General features: G+C 40.2%; 1 protein-coding gene across 6 annotated transcripts in view; it reads right to left on the bottom strand.

Annotated features, from left to right (window-relative positions):
* The window catches only part of RYR2 (ryanodine receptor 2), a 799,701-nt gene that overhangs the window by 8,827 nt on the left and 771,000 nt on the right, over nt 1-19,874 (bottom strand). For all 6 annotated transcript variants that reach the window (XM_032137647.2, XM_032137648.2, XM_058430777.1 and 3 more), the window contains 3 exons: nt 18,795-18,941; nt 16,121-16,255; nt 5,952-6,108 (listed from right to left, as the gene is read on the bottom strand). In XM_032137647.2, coding sequence (XP_031993538.1) covers nt 5,952-6,108; nt 16,121-16,255; nt 18,795-18,941 — 439 coding nt within the window. The remainder of the gene's footprint in view (nt 1-5,951; nt 6,109-16,120; nt 16,256-18,794; nt 18,942-19,874) is intronic.

Raw genomic sequence — 19,874 nt, 5'->3', positions numbered from 1 at the left:
GTAGTTTTTTCCAGTTCTGTGAAGAAAGTCAATGGTAGCTTGATGGGGATAGCATTGAATCTATAAATTACTTTGGGCAGTAAGGCCATTTTCATGATATTGATTCTTCCTATCCATGAGCATGGAATGTTTTTCCATTTGTTTGTGTCCTCTCTTATTTCCTCGAGTGGTAGTTTGTAGTTCTCCTTGAAGAGGTCCTTCACATCCCTTGAAAGTTGTATTCCTAGGTATTCTCTTTGTAGCAATTGTGAATGGGCGTTCACTCACAATTTGGCTGTTTGTGTATTATTGGTGTATAGGAATGCTTGTGATTTTTGCACATTGATTTTGTATCCTGAGACTTTGCTGAAGCTGCTTATCAGTATAAGGAGATTTGGGGCTGAGATGATGGGGTTTTCTAAATATACAATCATGTCATCTGCAAACAGACAGTTTGACTTCCTCTCTTCCTAATTGAATACGCTTTATTTCTTTGTTTTGCCTGATTGCCCTGGCCAGAACTTCCAACACTATGTTGAATAGGAGTGGTGAGAGAGGGCATTCTTGTCTTGTGCCAGTTTTCAAAGGGAATGCTTCCAGTTTTTGGCCATTCAGTATGATATTGGCTGTGGGTTTGTCATAGATAGCTCTTATTATTTTCAGATACCTTCCATCTTTACCTAGTTTATTGAGAGTTTTTAGCATGAAGGGTTGTTGAATTTTGTCAAAGGCCTTTTCTGCATCTATTGAGATAATCATGTGGTTTTTGTCATGGGTTCTGTTTATGTGATGGATTACCTTTATTGATTTGTGTATGTTGAACCAGCCTTGCATCCCAGGGATGAAGCCTACTTGATCATGATGGATAAGCTTTTTGATGTGCTGCAGGATTTGGTTTGCCAGTAATTTATTGAGGATTTTCGCATCGATGTTCATCAGGGATATTGGCCTGAAATTTTCTTTTGTTGTGTCTCTGCCAGGCTTTGGTATCAGGATGATGCTGGCCTCATAAAATGAGTTAGGGAGAATTCCCTCTTTTTCTATTGTTGGGAATAGTTTCAGAAGGAATGGTACCAGCTCCTCTTTGTACCTCTGGTAGAATTCAGCTGTGAATCTGTCTGGTCCTGGACTTTTTTGGTTGGTAGACTATTAATTACTGCCTCAATTTCAGAAGTTGTTATTGATCTATTCAAGGATTCAACTTCTTCCGGTTTAGTCTTGGGAGGGTGTATGTGTCCAGGAGTTTATCCATTTCTTCTAGATTTTCTAGTTTATTTGCGTACAGGTGTCTATAGTATTCTCTGATGGTAGTTTGTATATCTGTGGGATCGGTGGTGATATCCCCTTTATAATTTTTTATTGCATCTACTTGATTCTTCTCTCTTTTCTTATTAGTCTGGCTAGCAGTCTATCTATTTTGTTGATCTTTTCAAAAAACCAGGTCCTGGATTCACTGATTTTTTTGAAGGGTTTTTTGTTTCTCTGTCTCATTCAGTTCTGCACTGATCTTAGTTATTTCTTGTCTTCTGCTAGCTTTTGAATTTGTTTGCTCTGGCTTCTTTAGTTTTTTTAATTGTGATGTTAGGGTGTCAATTTTAAATCTTTCCTGCTTTCTCTTGTGGGCATTTAGTGCTATAAGTTTCCCTCTATACACTACTTTAAATGTGTCCCAGAGATTCTGGTACGTTGTGTCTTTGTTCTCATCGGTTTCAAAGAACATCTTTATTTCTGCCTTAAGTTTGTTACTTACCCAGTAGTCATTCAGGAGCAGGTTGTTCAGTTTCCACGTAGTTGTGCAGTTTTAAGTGAGTTTCTTAATTCTGAGTTCTAGTTTGATTGCACTGTGATCTGAGAGACTCTTTGTTATGATTTCCATTCTTTTGCATTTGCTGAGGAGCATTTTACTTCCAATTATGTGGTCAATTTTAGAATAAGTGTGAATTGGTGCTGAGAAGAATGTATATTCTGTTGATTTGGGGTGGAGACTTTTGTAGATGTCTGTTAGGTCTGCTTGGTCCAGAGCTGAGTTCAAGTCCTGGATATCCTTGTCAATTTTCTCTCATTGATCTGTCTAATATTGACAGTGGGGTGTTAAAGTCTCCCACTATTATTGTGGGGAGTCTAAGTCTCTTTGTAGGTCTCTAAGAACTTGCTTTATGAATCTGGGTGCTCCTGTATTGGGTGAATATATTTAGGATAGTTAGCTCTTCTTGTTGCATTGATCACTTTACCATTATGTAATGCCCTTGTCTCTTTTGATCTTTGTTTGTTTAAAGTCTGTTTTATCAGAGACTAGAATTGCAATCCCTGTTTTTTTTGTTTTTTTTTGCTTTCCGTTTGCTTGGTAAATATTCCTCCATCTCTTTATTTTAAGCCCGTGTGTGTCTTTGCACATAAGATGAGCCTCCTGAATACAGCACATTAATGGGTCTTGACTCTTTATCCAATTTGCCAGTCTGTGTCTTTTAATTTGGGCATTTAGCCTGTTTACATTTAAGGTTAATATTGTTATGTGTGAATTTGATCCTGTCATTATGATGCCAGCTGGTTATTTTGCCCATTAGTTGATGCAGTTTCTTCATAGTGTTGATGGTCTTTACCATCTGGTATGTTTTTGCAGTGGCTGGTACCGGTTGTTCCTTTCCATGTTTAGTGCTTCCTTCAGGAGCTCTTGTAAGACAGGTCTGGTGGTGACAAAATCTCTCAGCATTTGCTTGTCTGTAAAGGATTTTATTACTCCTTCGCTTATGAAGCAGTTTGGCTGGATGTGAAATTCTGAGTTGAATATTCTTTCCTTTAAGAATGTTGAATATTTGCCCCCACTCTCTTCTGGCTTGTAGGGTTTCTACAGCGAGATCTGCTGTTAGTCTGATGGGCTTCCCTTTGTGAGTAACCCAACCTTTCTCTTTGGCTGCCCTTAACCAACATTTTTTCCTTGATTTCAACGTTGGTGAATCTGACGATTATGTGTCTTGGGGTTGCTCTTCTCGAGGAGTATCTTTGTGGTGTTCTCTGGATTCCTTGAATTTGAATGTTGGTCTGCCTTGCTAGATTGGGGAAGTTCTCCTGGATGATATCCTGAAGAGTGTTGTCCAACTTGGTTCCATTCTCCCGTCACTTTCAGGTACACCAATCAAACGTATATTTGGTCTTTTCACATAGTCCCATATTTCCTGGATGCTTTGTTCATTTCTTTTCACTCTTTTTTCTCTAATCTTGTCTTCTCACCTTATTTCATTGTCACCTTCAATCTCTGATATCCTTTCTTCTGCTTGATTGATTCGGCTATTGGTACTTGTATATGCTTCACGAAGTTCTTGTGCTGTGTCTTTCAGCTCCATCAGGTCATTTATGTTCTCCTCTAAACTGGTTATTCTAGTTAGCAATTCATCTAACCTTTTTTCAAAGTTCTTAGCTTCCTTGCATTGAGTTAGAACATGCTCCTTTAGCTTGGAGGAGTTTGTTATTACCCACCTTCTGAAGCTTACTTCTGTCAATTTGTCAAACTCATTCTCCATCCAGTTTTGTTCCCTTGCTGGCGAGGAGTTGTGATACTTCGGAGGAGAGGAGGTGTTCCAGTTTTTGGAATTTTTAGTCTTTCTGCGCTATTTTCTCCCCATCTTCATGGATTTATCTACCTTTAGTCTTTGATATTGGTGACCTTCGGATGGAGTCTCTGAGTGGACGTCCTTTTTGTTGATGTTGATACTATTCCTTTCTGTTTGTTAGTTTTCCTTCTAATAGACCCCTCTGCTGCAGGTCTGCTGGAGTTCCACTCCAGACCCTGTTTGCCTGGGTATCACCAGTGGAGGCTGCAGAACAGCAAAGATTGCTGCCTGTTCCTTCCCCTGGAAGCTTCCTCCCAGAGGGGCACCCACCAAATATCAGCCAGAGCTCTCCTGTATGAGGTGTCTGTCGGCCCCTACTGGGAGGTATCTCCCAGTCAGGATACATGGGGGTCAGAGACCCACTTCAGGGGGCAGTCTTTCCCTTATTAGAGCTCGAACACTGTGCTGGGAGATCTGCTGCTCTCCCCACAGCTGTCAGGCAGGGATGTTTAAGTCTACTGAAGCTGCACCCACAGCCACTCCTTTCCCCAGGTGCTCTGTCCCAAGGAGATGAGGGTTTTATCTATAAGTAACTGACTGGGGTTGCTGCCTTTTTTTTTTTAGAGATGTCCTGCCCAGAGAGGAGGAATCTAGAGAGGTAGTTTGGCTGCAGCGGCCTTGCTGAGCTGCGGTGGGCTCCACCCAGTTCGAACTTCCCAGTGGCTTTGTTTACATTGTGAGGGTAAAACTGCCTACTCATGCCTCAGCAATGGCAGATGCCCCTCCCCCCACCAAGCTGGAGCATCCCAGGTCAACCTCAGACCGCTGTGCTGGCAGCGAGAATTTCAAGCCAGTGGATCTTCGCTTGCTGGGCTCCGTGGGGGTGGGACCTGCCAAGCCAGACCACTTGGCTCCCTGGCTTCAGCCCCTTTTCCAGGCGAGTGAATGGTTCTGTCTCGCTGGCATCCCGGGTGCCATTGGTATATGAAAAAACTTCTGCAGCTAGCTTGGTGCCTGCCCAAACAGCTACCCAGTTTTGTGCTTGAAACCCGGAGCCCTGGTGGCATAGGCAGTGGAGGGAATGTCCTGGTCTGCTGGTTGCAAAGACCATGGGAAAAGCGTGGTATCTGGGCCGGAGTGCACCATTCCCCCTGGTACAGTCTCTCACAGTTTCCCTTGGCTAGGGGAGGGAAATCCCCCAACCCCTTGTGCTTCCCGGGTGAGATGATGCCCCACCCTGCTTCTGCTCGCCCTCTGTGGGCTGCACTCACTGTCCAACCATTCCCAGTGAGATGAACTGGGTACCTCAGTTGGAAATGCAGAAATCACCCGCCTTCTGCGTCAATCTCACTGGGAGCTGCAGACTGGAGCTGTTCCTAGTTGGCCATCTTGCCAGCTACCCTCCCTCCCCCATCTTTTTTTTTTTTTTTTGAGATGGAGTTTTGCTCTTGTCACCCAGGCTGGAGTGCAGTGGTGAGATCTCTGCTCACTGCAACCTCCTCCTCCTGGGTTCAAGTGATTCTTCTGCCTCAGCCTCCCAAGTAGCTGGGATTATAGGTTCACACCACCACACCAGGCTAATTTTTGTATTTTTAGTAGAGACAAGGTTTCACCACATTGGCCAGGCTGGTCTTGAACTCCAGACTGCAAGTGATCCACCCGCCTCAGTCTCTCAAAGTGGTGGGATTACAGGCGTGAGCCCCTGTGCCTGGCCTATATGTCATTTTTAAAAATCTTAACAACCGTAGGGCTTAGAAGTGTTTGTTGTTGTTGCTGCTGGGTTTGAGGGTATATTTTGAAATGGAGTTTCGCTCTTGTTGCCCAGGCTGGAGTGCAATGATGTGATCTTGGTTCACTGCAACCTCCACCTCCCGGGTTCAAGCAATTCTCCTGCCTCAGCCTCCCAGGTGGCTGGGATTACAGGTGTGTGCCACCACGCCTGGCTAGTTTTGTATTTTTAGTAGAGGTGGGGTTTTACCATGTTGGTCAGGCTGGTCTCGAGCTCCTGACCTCGAGTGATCCATACCCCTTCAGCCTCCCAAAGTGCTTGGATTACAGGCATAAGCCACCGCACCCAGCTAGCTTAGAAGTTTAAAGGGTTAAATGGCTCACCCACCCAAGATTGTAAAGCTGGGGTTCATGAGTCTGAAACCCAGAGGTGAGAATCAAACCAAGGAAAGTGCCTTTTCCATTATGTTATTTGAAAGAAGACAAAATAACACTGTATCTTTCCTTCATACCAGGGTTCCATACTGTTTTACATTTCCCCCTGTAGATTGCATGATGAAGAAATACTGGAAGGAAAAGTTTGATTTGGCTTTGCCGGGAAACACTTGATGTTATTACCCTACCTTGAATATTAACTTCAGCAATATGTGGCTCAAATTCTAGATGTTCATCAGCTTCAGTGAGGATGACACTTACCTTGTATTATGGCCAAGAGAATGACAATAACAAAGAAGAAGAAAGTGATGTCAAAGATGATTCGATAGATCTCATATTCATCTCCTGCTGGGTCTTCGATTTCATCCCCGATCCCTCCTCCAGCACGAACTCCAACATACATGTGGAACATATAGCACTGGAAAAAAGACACGGTATCACTTCTTGGAGGGACATTACCCATTTTGTTTCTCGACAAACCCGAGTTCTCTCTGTAGTTCCTAATCCTCACTCGGGAAATGAGAATTTTTGCATTCTATATTGCCTCTTTTTGTTTCAGTATTTCTAGTTGTGAAGCAAACAGTTGGCTTTTGCATGTTGCTGTCTTTTAAACAAAAGTGTATACTGCATACTCCGCCTAGCACTTTCTCTCTCACTTTGGAGAAAATGGAAAATTTTCTAGCATCTTGTATCTAGTATCCCGGCTCTGAACCATCTGTGCTAATGAGGTAATCATATTATGAACACATTAAGAGACATACAACTATATTGTATTGTTTGGTTATTTTGGACATAACAGACATTGGAAAGGTGAGGTAATAAGATGGAATCTTAGAAATTAAGCTGGAAGAAAACATACTAACACCCTTCCCTCACCTAGTATATATGAAATATGATGCTGAAATTCTTTTCTACTTTAATATCTAGAATACAAAAGAGAGGAGACCCAAGGAGGAAATAGCATCTTATTGTTTAAACCCTAAAACATCAAAGCCACCAACAAGTACAGCTGCCTGTGCCTACTGCTAAAAAATGAGGGGTTCACTAAAGTGCATTTTAGGGCAGTGTTCTTGGCCTCAGCACCAGTGACGTTTTTGGCTGAATAATTCTTTGGGCTATCCTGTGCACTGTACACTATTTTAAAAAGATCCCTTGATCTCTACCCCTTAGATACCAATAGCACCCTACCTCATAGTGACAATAACAGATATCTCCAGATACCAAATGTCCTGGGGCAGGGGGTGAGGAATGAAGTCATGCTCGATTGAGAGTCACTGGCTTGGAGCATCCAATATTTTATCCTCATTTAAGCTAAGTCCAAACTCCCTTTTCAGGCCCTTGAATTTAGCCACACTCACCTTTCCCAAAAACTTCCCTCTCTGCTCTCTCCGCTCTCCCCATCCCTCCTCCAAGTGAACTATTCCTGATTCCAGATCTTTGCTCGTACATTCTCCTTCTCTTGAAATAGACTTTTCCATTCTTACTCCATTTCTACTCATCCTGTAGGGCCTCAATTAATAATCCTTCCTCTGAGATTTTCTTAGACTGTTCCAGATACCCTGACTTAATGGATGTGTCACCATCAATTCAAAACCTAGTTAGTTGCTGCTGACCAGAATGAAGGGGACAAAAGCCTTAACACAGAAACACCACACTCCTCTGCTTCTCTTCATTTCTGGCCATTGCTTCCCAGTCTCCTTTGCCAAATCTTCCTCATCTCCCTGTAGCTTCATGAAAAAATGCCCCAGGACTGGGTTCTTTGAGCTTTTTACTTCTAGGACGCTCCCTTGGGGGAACTTTCCCAGTTTCATGGCTTTAAGTATCATCTCTGTGCCAATTATACTCATTTCTATTTCCAGCCTGGATCTTTTTCTTGAATTCCACACTTGGGTATCCAGCTTGCTTACTTTTTGGTGTCTATCTCATTCCACTAGGACTGACTGCATTCCAACAAGAAATGCTTTGGTTATTACTCTGTTGCCAGTGCCTAAAATAATGTCCAGCACATGGTAAGTCCTCAAATCATTTGTGGGATGAATGAGGAGCCTTCACTGCCTCAACCCACAGATCTCACATTCTCAGGACCTTTAAAAAGCACAATGTGTAGGCAAAGAGGAGTCAACAAGGTGATACCAAAATGCTCATAGTTCAACTATGAGTTCAACAGCTGATGGATCTGTTAGATGCAGAGGAGAAAAAGTCTCCTGGGTTAGATGGCTGGAATTTAGGGAACAGAATTAAATGTGTCATTTGGAAACGTTTTATCAGCCTGGCATACAAGGATGAGATTGGGCACGTTCAGGGTGGTATGGTCGTAGACTCAGCCTGGCATATAATAAAGAGCATTGTAAGGCCAGCTCAGCCAGTGCCCACCCAAGATCTGGTCCGGAGCCCAGGTTAGGGGTTTCTTTTGCAGAAAGGTCAGGAGATCCTTAGAGCCAGATTAGGCTGATGGGGTCTAGGCCTAACCTCATATCAGAGTCTCCTGGACGTGGCAACATTCGGGGTTCCTGGTACAACCTACTGAACCAATCTCTGGAAGTAAAATCTTACAGACCATCCGTCACTTAAAAAAAAGTCCTGAAGCTACTGCTGTAGTTTTTCAAAACTTGGTGCTTGAAACTGCTAACAGTGAATCTGTGAGAAGGGGAAACTATTTTCACCATATACTCAGGCATACTGTTTGAATTTGTTTTACCACACATTTCTTATTTTTATTAAGAACTAGATTGCTTTTTTCTTTCTTTTTTAAGATAGAGTCTCGCTCTGTCTCCCAGGCTAGAGTACAATGGTGCATTCTCTACTCACTGCAACCTCCGCCTCCCGGGTTCAAGCGATTCTCCTGCCTCAGCCTCCCGAGAAGCTGAGATTACAGGTGCCCGCCACCATGCCCAGCTAATTTTTGTATTTTTAGTAGAGATGGGGTTTCACCATGTTGGCCAGACTGGTCTCGAACTCCTGACCTCAGGTGATCCACCTGCCTCGGCCTCCCAAAGTACTGGGATTACAGGCGTGAGTCACCGTGCCTAGCCTGGATTGCTTTTCTCCAAATCTGTGTCTTCATATGTATTTAATTGTGACTACAGGAAATCAATAAAGAGTGGTTAACACAGCTTCTTTCGCCTTTAGTTAGACCATCTTTCCCATTGCCCATGTTTCTCTGACTTCACAAGTAGCTTTGTGTTTGCAACTCTCCTCCAGGGATTTCTCTGGGGACTCGGTTTGGATAGTATACCTGGTTCCGGACTGGTACTCCTCCATGTCAAATTCTGGTCCCTTGGGTCCCCATTCCAATCCCCACAGTGAGCCAACAGTGGATTGCGCAGTTCCCAGTCCAGGTCTAGGAATGTCCTAACTCTCCATCCCTGCTTCTTTGAGGAACTGCGTGTGACAGCACTAGTGGCTAAGATCACCCAGCAACTGATGGATGAACTGATCATCCATTAGTTCCTCTTGGTGATTCCTGCTGACCAAGACTCTTGGTCTTGCACTTGGGAGTCTTTGGGTCTTGGGTTCAAATCTGGCTTCCCATAGAGGTGTTTGTCTAGGGAAGAGAATGTGCCAACTTGTTGCATTAACTTTTAATGAGTATCATGTTGGTATTCTGACTCATACATCAGACGTACGTAATACTGGTTAATGTGAGTCTGTCCCCAAAAGAATGATTCACTTATAGTTTCTAGACATGTAATGTTGAAGACAGGACTACGGAATGAGGCTAAATTACCAAAGAAAATGTCTCCTCCTTTGCAGCTCTCTTATCGGCCATCTAACAACCTTTCCCGGAAATACCCTTCCTCACTTCTCTCCTTCATTTTACATCAGCTTTATGCATTTTGATGAAGGGATTCCAGCAGAGATCAGTAGTGGACTTAACAGTCATGCTGAAAAGAGAGTCTTGTGCATTTGATTATTTAGGCTTAATAAATTACCAAATTTAAAAAGAATAAAATGTACGGTTCACCTGTGGGATATTGATACTGGTTTTCCCAGCCTCATCCTTTACTATCTGGTCAGCCTTGTATGTATGTTGGCTGTGGTGCTGGAATAGGAGGTATGTGGTGAATAACTTCCAATACATGGCTGTCAGGCTTTCAGCTACCAAATTATCCTGCTGCAACTGAAAATCCTTTTATCCACCTTTCTTTTCATAGAATCAGCCTAAACCTGATAATGAGAGCTGGAGGTGGAAAGAAGTAATTCTGTGAGACAAAAAGATGTGCTTCTTTCAGACAGTCTGAGTAATGAGGAAGGAAGGTGCCTGGTCCTACAAAAATCGAGAAAAGGAAGTTGTTGATTTCCAAGATGTTGTAGTCTGTGGCTTCCCTCCCTCATCCATCTCCTAAACAGATTCATTCTGGGGTTGATCACAGTTTCTATTGGCTTTAGGGAACACTGAGGGTCAGCTGCTGGTGAAGATCGTTATGAGACCTTCATCTTGGCAAAAAAAGAAAAAAGGAGCAGATTATTTGTTGGGAAGGTAGGGTAAAGTACGTGACAACAATTAAGTGAGGTAATTGAGAACAATTACCTGAGCAAGTTTATTTCCCTAGGAGTGTACTTTTCATCTTAATCACCTGGAAAGCTATTTTTCCCAAAGTGCATAGGTCTTGACACCTTCCCCTGCAGCCTCCGGTTCAGGGGTTCCCTCTCCGTCTGAGATGAACATCCTCCTATATGTCAAGTCAGTCTCCCTTGCTATCTAGCGACAGTTATCCTTTTACCTTGGACTTTACATCATTTTTCACTTTCCCCTGCTACATTCTTGTAGGGGAGGTTCAAATTCTATCAGGATACTGCTGGTTTAATTAGATTCTCAGGCTCAAAACATCCTAATCTGAAAAAAAAAAAAAAAAAAAAAAAAAAAAAAAAAATCCCCGTGACTTGTCTATAACACTGCAGCTATGGCGCCACCTACTGTAAATTATGAAGAACAGGAGGGTGAGTTGCCTATTTGCAAAACCTCAGATGTTCTCTCAGATCCACAGAAACAACCAGAAATAACAAAGAAACTCAGGATGAAGTGAATAAAATGTGACATGAGTGAGGAAAATTTATCTCAAGAGAGAATACAGACATCGCCCTGTGAAAGGAAATGTTCAAGAGACTGTCATAAAGAAAGGATCGTCTTTCGAGAACTAAATTAAAGAAATTAAATCTTTGTTTCCTATTCTGTGCTGCTTTCTTGCTGGCAGGCTGGTTTTAATAAGCCTCTACTTTGAAAGCGCACTACTGTAAGTGATCAGTTATATTTTAAATTTTGTTGGCTTTTTAAAGAAGCCCCTGCACAAGTACTAGTAAGAAGCAAATTAAAAGCAAGTGTTTGGACACTACAATTGGAACGTCAGTCTAGGTAATGTGGCCTCCGTTCCCAGGTGGGAGTTTTTAGGGACAATCACTGGGATATGAGCTTGGGTAATGCTACACAGACTCCTGTCTGGTTTGACTGATTGGCAGCAGCACGCCATTGTGAATGAGCTAGGGATGAAAAAGTGGCTTGTGTCTTGGAATTGGGTTTTCTCTTGCAGGGAAGAAACATCTAAGACATATACTCACCCCAGTCAAACACAAGACAGTAAGTTTATTGTTATGTGCAAAGATATAAAAACCTACAACAGAGCTGGTCATAAATAGTCTCACTCATGGGGACAGAAATCCCTCAAACTGAAGAAAATCTAGGCTCTAGTTAAGTCCATAGTTCAGAACATCAACAGGCTGTATTTCCTCACTGGAACCAAGTTTCTCTGTCTTCTGTATTCATGCCGCCATGAAATTGGGCAAAAGCAACCAGGTGAAGGCAGTTGTCTTCCTAAGCAAAATTAACAAAAGTAATGGAAATGCATACTGAGAGTGAGGTTCAAAATGTAGTCGTTTAAGGATCCGATGATTACAACTTGAATGGGGTCAACTATGATGACTGCATAATAAAAGGAGAGACCAGGATGTTGCTGGGGTCTCCCTGTGGTACAAAAGGAAGATCTAAAGTCACATATTGTTCTCACTACCTGACACAGGTCACTGAATGTCATTATCTGAAGTCATTCCTATTTTTCTATTAATTTTTAGCAATTCTCTGAGCATCATACCCTTTAGGAATACATAACCTAAGTAAACTTTCTGCCCTGAGGCTGGTAGATATTGAGATTTCTAAATTTTGTCGGGCGTTTGTCCTAGAATAGAACTGAATTTCCTGGAAGTCACTGCAGGCAATGTACCTGCTACTGCTACCTTCTGCACCTCCCTTGTGCCTTGTAGCCTTTCCTGGCCTCCCACTCGCCTCCTGCCTTCAGGATCACAGGGTAGAGAGGCTCTGAGCACGGCTGATATTAAAGGCAGCGCATGGAAGAGGAGATGAAGGATCCTTGACACATCATCTTCAGCCCTAGGCCTGGAATGAATGAATAGGTGTGGGAGGAGGAGGTAAAGTGTTGCATGTTAGTGACACTGATGGAGCGTCGTCACTAGTAACGGGTCAGTCTGATTGCATTGAATCCAGTTTTCTTACAGTTGCTGTAAGTTAAAAAAAAAAAACAACTTATAAATTTTTCTCTGCTTTGTGGTGCGAGAAAAGCAGCAAAAGGAAGGACAGGAGATGGTTTTAAGAAGTGGGCAGGTGGGCCAAATCAGGGAGTGATAGAAACGCAGTCAGGGAGGAGGCTCCAGGCAAGGTGCATGAATTATTTGTCTGGCAATTAATCAGAGAAGAAGACCAGCAAAGGTAAGTAAGTATTGTATCTCAGTCATGACAACTTATGATGACTAAAATGGATCTCGAGTATTAAGGCACTTGATCTATGTCCGTATCAATATCTTCCACTCTGTGGTACGATGTGACATTAAAAAGTTATTTTTATTTCCCTGTCTAGTAGCCACCTAAAGCAACTTCTCAATTGCAATATTTGAGCAGTGATGTTGAATCCACTATTTTTGTATAGTATATTAAATGTTCTGTATGCAACAGGAATACTGATCCACAAGGTTTCCCAAAACTTCTGGAATTTCTGGGGCATTCTTTTCTTGGAAGATCGTAGAAAAATGAATGAGCTTAGCAGAATTTCTGGAAAGGTGCTTACCATGCAAATTCCATGAGGGCAGGGACTGTACTTCCTCAAGCCTTATCCTTAACAAGTGCCTGGTATAAAAATATCACTAAAATTAATAACAGAAGCATTAATGAAGTTACTATCTGTGAGGTAGTGTAACTTAGAGTACTGGTTGAAGAGTGTCACCTCTTCCTAACTGTGTGACTTATGACAAGTTACTCAAACTCTTGGTAGCTCAGTTTCCTCATCTGTAAAATGGGAATGATGGCAGTGCCAACCTACAGCAGAAAGTTATTAGGAGACTGCTGAGTTAATATTTGTAAAGCTCTTGAGACAATGCGTGGCACAATATCATTTACAGCCAAGTGCTATACAAGCACCTGACAAATAAAAAAATCTACATTACAAGACTGTGGATTTGTAACTGGGATGGCATTTTCTTCCAGTTGAGGAATTAAGTTTATGGATGAACAACCATGAACATCAGAGTCCTTTAAGCTCTGACACTCCATGTCCTCCAAGTAGGTCACTAGCATGTGGAAATCACAAAGTCATATGTGAAACACCTCAGAGTGGCAATCATGACAGGAAATACTGAAAATTACAGATGATTTTCACATGAACAATATTATTTGCTCTGCTGTCAACTGTGTATGGACTGATGAGTTGAAAGCTTTTTTCCACCCTGCATTCTCCATCAAAAGCATCCCTTTTTGAAGTTCCAAGCCTTTAAAATTTTAATCTTGACCTAAGAAGAGTATTTTTATGCCAGCAAGCTGTTATGTATCCCCAATTTTTAAATAACCTGCAATTCATTTGAGGGTTATTTATTCTCAAGATTTTTTTTATTAAAAAGAAAGTTGAGAAGAGAACAAAATGCCTAACATTGAAAAGCTAAAGAGTGACAATCTCATCTGAAGATCTCTAAATTAGTAAATAAAGAATATTTGTTTAAAGGGGAGGAAGGATGGGCAATTCTATATTAATGATCGTTTATGATAAAATTTAAATACAGAAAAACTTCTTTGCACAAATAAGAGATTCGGGCTATAAATAAATGGCTCAAGAACAGGCCATGGATCAAAATGTAACATCGAGTTTCAGCAGAGCTTCCCTCAACCTCTGTCCTTTAATTCCCTCAGGTCAGCCACCTGCATGTTCTGTTCTCTCCTCCCTGCCAGGAAACAGTCACTGCATGTAGTTATACTAATTTTGGGAATAACTGAAGGCAGATTATCTTTTATAACATGGTGGGGAAAAAACTGTCTTAGGCTTTTAAAAATAAAAAAAATACCTATGGTAAAAAGAAATAGGCTTTTAAAAATAAAAAAATACCTATGGTAAAAAGAAATAGTATCAATAATTCAGGCAGGAGTAAAGTCTATAAAATGAAAAGCAAACAAGTTTCTTTCCCCTGTGATCTATGGTCCTATCCCTGTAGGAATCCTTGTTCACAGTGTCCTATGAATAAATCCCTCCAGAAAAATCTTATGCATATTCTAGCATATCAAAAATATGAATTATTGTGCATATATAATTTCACACAATTACGATCTTATCCTACTGATCAAGATCTCGTTTTTTTAAATTAAATGTAATTAAAATGTAATTTGTATATCTCTCCATATCTGTATATATGAATTTCTCTCATTTTCAAACAGATGCATACTTGTTATGGATTTATCATAACTGACTTAATCAGGACACTACTAACGATCATTTAGATTATTCCTAGCTTGTGAGGGCAGCTAATGTCCTTGAACTTACAGAGGCTTGTTTGTGAGTAAACCTTTAGGTAAATTACTAGCAGTGGAATTAATAGGTCAAAGGATATATATACTTAAAAATTTGATAGGTATCACAAAACTTCTCTAAAATTGTTGTCAATTCAAATTCCCAGCCAGAGTCATGAAAATGCTGATTTTTCCCATCAATTCACCAACTGTGGGTTTTAACAAACGTGAATACTTTGCAAACCTGATAGGTAAAAAGTGTTTTTTTCATTGTTTCAATTTGCATTTCTTTCACTTTTACAGAGGCTGAGCCTCTTTTCAAATCTGCAAGCCCACTGAATTAATTTTACCGTGAATTGTCTGGTCATGTGACTTACTCGTTTTTCTATTGGCTTATTTCTTATTGATGTGATAAGGACTTGGTAGATTAAGGAAAATGGCCCTTTGTTATGGTGTTAAATATATCTTTCCCAGTTTACCATTTGCCTTTATGGTAAACTTTTATTTATAATTGCTCTTTTTTCAAATAATGTTTATGCTTTCATAGATCCTGAGTTTTACGTCATACTCAGACCTTTCTCCATGTAAAAATGAGTATTACTACTATTTAAGGCATCAAATTCTGTCTTGTGATTATTCCTTCTTCTTGCATTAAAATATGCTCAATTCAGAATTTATTTTTATTTAAAAGCAAGGTTGGCATCCATTTTTATCATTTCCCCCCAAACAGCTTGCCCACGGTACTAATGTCATTTATTAAATTATTTTTCATTTCGTTACTTCAAAAGATCTTTATCATCTTTTAATTTCCATGAGTATTTGCATCTGTTTCTGAACTACTCTGTCCCACTGATTTGTCATTCTTTAGTATAAAATTATCTTAGTTGTTATTCTTTGTAATACTGGTCATTCTCATCAATCTTTTGGGCTATTTTTTCTAGAGTAATTTATGTATCATTATATCAGCCTCTTTACCTACATCCCCAACACAAATGATGTAGGTATTTTCGTGAGGGGCTTACTGAAGGATACATCTCTTTCCAGCTAGTGATACATATTTTGTCTCATGTTCTCCTTTCCGATCTAAGATCTCATGTATGATAACTTCTCATTTGCCAATATTAGAGAGACAGGTTGTAGAACAGTGATATAAAGCAATATGAAAGCTTTAACAGCTGTTGATTTTTGAAAACCAAGACCAAAAAAGACATTTAAGCCAAGATACTCAGTATAAAAGCAAAAACCAGTAGTTCTATGAAGAGATATATTTTTGAAATTTAGTAATTTCAGTTAAGGTCATTAAGGTGAGAACAAAAAACTAAGGCTTCCAAATGTTCTCTGGGAAATAATTTTACCTGTTGTCCTGGGATATGTGAACAACAGGCTTAAGCAATGACATTACTCCTTCGAGTTCTAAGTACATTACTCAGCAATTCTAATTATTAGGCTGTGCAGCACATATGGAAAATTGACAGAAATGCTCCTTTACGTTCTGCTAAAATTGAAAACTGCTGACTCTTTAAAGAGCCATGCAATTTTTTATTTGTTTAGACTATTTTCTATTTTGTACTGTTACAGAATAAACACACACTTACTTAGACTGCAGAAGCAGGAGACATTTTTGTTTACATGAGATCAAAGGTTATGAACTTACTGTTAGCATATCATCACATTTCATGTCTGGTGTATCACCATCTTCACTTTTATTGTAGAATTTTCGGAAAAAATTGAATGCCACCACAGTGTATAGGTATACAACAACAGCTAATAAGCCAACGGTTAATACGAGCTGGAAAACAATGTGACAAGGAACAGGTATTAGAAATGCAGGACATACAATTGACACATGTGACATCTATGTGGGTGGGGAGTGCTCTAGTGAGAATACAGCCGTGTTTACTATAAGCTAATGGGATCCATAACTTATTTCTCACCTTTCTTAGCCCACTCATGCAGACATTTATTTTCATATTCTCTTTATCAAGTTGTCAGACTTTATTTTGTTTTATTTTATTATTTTGGTTTTTTTTTTTTTTTTTGAGACAGAGTCTCTGTCGCCAAGCTGGAGTACAGTGGCACAATCTTGGCTCACTGCAATCTCTGCCTCCCGGGTTCAAGCGATTCTCCTGCCTCAGCCTCTCGAGTAGCGGAGATTACAGGCGTGCACCACCATGCCCAGCTAATTTTGTATTTTTAGTAGAGATGGGGTTTCTCCATGTTCATCAGGCTGGTCTCGAACTCCCAACCTTAGGCTATCTGCCCGCCTCGGACTCTCAAAGTGCTAGGATTACAGGCATGAGCCACCATGCCCGACCCTTTCTTCGTTTTATGAGGGCTATTTTCTATAAATTACATTCCTAATAAAACGCATTTTGTTTTTGTTATGACTGTAAATTATTTTTTAATTTTCAATCATATCCTAAACTAACTAGAAATTTGTATTGCCCCTGAAATCTGGGGACACACAACTAGTGATAATGTATAACATAAATATTTTTTAAAACTGAGAAATCTTGCTTTGTAAACAATGACCAAAGTGAAAAACACCACAGCTAGTGACCAACACTATTTTGAAGGCTATTTTTCTCAATCCATAATTAAATGTCTCCGTTTGAAAGGTCTTTCAGCTCTATGTAATCTGTTTTTAATTCCAAATTATACTTTAATTTTTGGATAGCTATAAGTATATGATAGAATTGTAGAATATTTTTGATAGAATATGTATATGCTAAAAATGGGGCTTTTCACCAAGTTGGTGAAAATGTATTTCTGGTTTCATCACAGACATTCTACCATACTAACATGCTTTATCTTTATGTGTACTTTCTCTGATTACAGCACATCTTTATGGTCTTGACTGCAACTGCTTATGCTGATTAAGTCTTACAAAATCACTTTATAATTATCTGGAGAAAACATCTTATTCATTTCTATAAATGAAGTACAAGGCTACTGTGAATTTCTGCATGTTTTACCTGTTAGGACTATAAAGCTCTACATATTTCTACAAATGAAAAGTTGAGGCCAGGTGGGGTGGCTCATGCCTGTAATCCCAGCACTTTGGGAGGCCGAGGCAGGCAGATCACCTAAGGTCAGAAGTTCCAGACCAGCCTGGCCATGGTGAAACCCCATCTCTACTAAAAATACAAAAATTAGCCGGGCATGGTGGCACGCGCCTATAATTCCAGCTATGCAGGAGGCTGAGGCGGGAGAATCACTTGAACCTAGGAGGCGGAGGTTGCAGTGAGCCGAGATCACGCCACTGTACTCCAGCCTGGGTGACAGAGCAAGACTCTGTCTTAAAAACAAGCAAAGAAAATTTGATACCTCAAAAAGAAATAAACGCCACAAAGCTCAGAAATTGAAAGTAGTGCCAGACTTTTTATGTAGAAACACACATGCATTTGGCATCTCCAGTTCTTTACTACATATACTGGGAGCTCAAACACATCTTATTAACTGACTGACAGATAAACAGACTTTGTGTCACTAGACCCATGACTTGCCGTGCACATCATAGTCAGTCATACTCAGAACCTACTGTGACGTATGTAAGAATCATGTGCTGAAATTTAGAAAACTAATGATAATGTGGACTTAACTGTGGACCCAGTTCAAAGCTTTTAGAGAGGCAATTATTTTAAAATGTGCTGGGCTACAAGACTCTGGAAATGAAGGATTCTGTTAATCCAAATAACTAACACAGAATATGTTACCACCCAGTGGACACTTGAAAAATAGCAAATGAATGAATAAATGCATACTTCTGCAATATGCTTCATGATAATGGAAAGTTTTAACATTAAAAACAGGCTCCATTAGAACATAAGTGCATTTTCTGGACCTAGACCAGTTTTCTTCCGAGTCAGCATGACCTTGTCAAATATGAAACATTATCTTTTTTGCTCAATTTAAAAGAAGAGTACGTGAATATCCAGTTTAAAAATACTACATTAAAATGCAGCATCTCATATTTTACAGTTAATACAATGAGTGCGTCAGGATTCTGTAACCTATTTTGGTTCTCCATAATAGCAAGTGGAGCAAATACTATACTAGGAAGAAAATAGTAACTAAGTTCCCGAGGGCTTAATATGTGCCAGGGGCTGTGTTAAGGCGTATACATTTGTTTTTATTTCATTTTCACAAAAATCTGGTAAGGCATGTACTTTTATTATTTTCAATTAATTTATCCAAAGTCAAGCCAAGGCTCGAGTATAGGCCTAAGAGACCCTCCAACTAATTTTCAAAAAAATCTTTAAAACTGTACATTGTCATTTGAGGGGTAGTTTTATTTTTCTTGCTCTATTTGTTGCTTTACTGTTTACCTGTTTGCCATTGTGAGTTACTGAGGACAAGATGGTTCTTAATGTCTTGAATCCCATAGCAATGTCGAGAAGGTGAGCGGCAAAAAAAAAGTTGTTATAGTGTCCAAGAACAGACATAGTCATATACCAGGCGAGGTAGAGGAAGGACTATTAAGACAAAACGGGGGAAAAACATGTCAGAAAACAGAATGCATCACTATTGTAATGGGTTAAGCAAAATCAGCCAGGAACAAAAGTTAAACTCTACGTGTTCTCACTCACATGTGGAATCTTAAAAAGTTAATCTCATGGAAGTAAAAAGTAGGAGAGAGGACACTAGAGATTGGGGAGAAAAAGGAGAGGTAGGAATAGGGAGAGATTTGTTAAAAGATACAAAGTTATAGCTAGATAGAAAAATAAGTTCTGGGGTTCTATACTGCTGTAGGATGACGGCAGGTCACAATAATATATAGTTTCAAATAGCTAGAAGGAGGATATTAAATGTTCCCAACACAAAGAAGTGATAAATGTTAAAGATAATGCATATACTAATTACCCTGATCTGATTACATTATATTTATCAAAATATCACTAGGTACCCCATGAATATGTCAATTAAAAAAATAAAATTAAAAAGCAACTCTGATTTCACTCTGTTGTAATTACTCCATTTACTTCATCTTCGTACACTATACTTTTTTTTTTTTTTTTTTTTTTGAGACAGAGTCTAGCTCTGTCACCCAGGCTGGAGTGCAGTGGCGTGATCTCGGCTCACGGCAAGCTCCGCCTCCCAGGTTTATGCCATTCTCCTGCCTCAGCCTCCCGAGTAGCTGGGACTACAGGCGCCCGCCACCACGCCCGGCTAATTTTTTTGTATTTTTAGTAGAGATGGGGTTTCACTGTGTTAGCCAGGATGATCTCGATCTCCTGACCTCGTGATCCACCCGCTTCAGCCTCCCAAAGTGCTGGGATTACAGGTGTGAGCCACTGCGCCTGGCTCACTATACATTTTTACAATTCTAGTTAGCTGTATCAGTTTGTTCTTTGTGTATTTTATTTTTACTTAATTTGTTCTGAAAAGGTCAGTGTCGTTCTCCTTTA

This window comes from Hylobates moloch, unplaced genomic scaffold, assembly GCF_009828535.3.
Source record: "Hylobates moloch isolate HMO894 unplaced genomic scaffold, HMol_V3 SCAFFOLD_18, whole genome shotgun sequence".
NCBI classification, from domain to species: Eukaryota; Metazoa; Chordata; class Mammalia; order Primates; family Hylobatidae; genus Hylobates; species Hylobates moloch.
The sequence above is the reverse complement of the archived record's forward strand: the minus strand, read 5'-3'. Positions and strand labels throughout refer to the sequence as shown.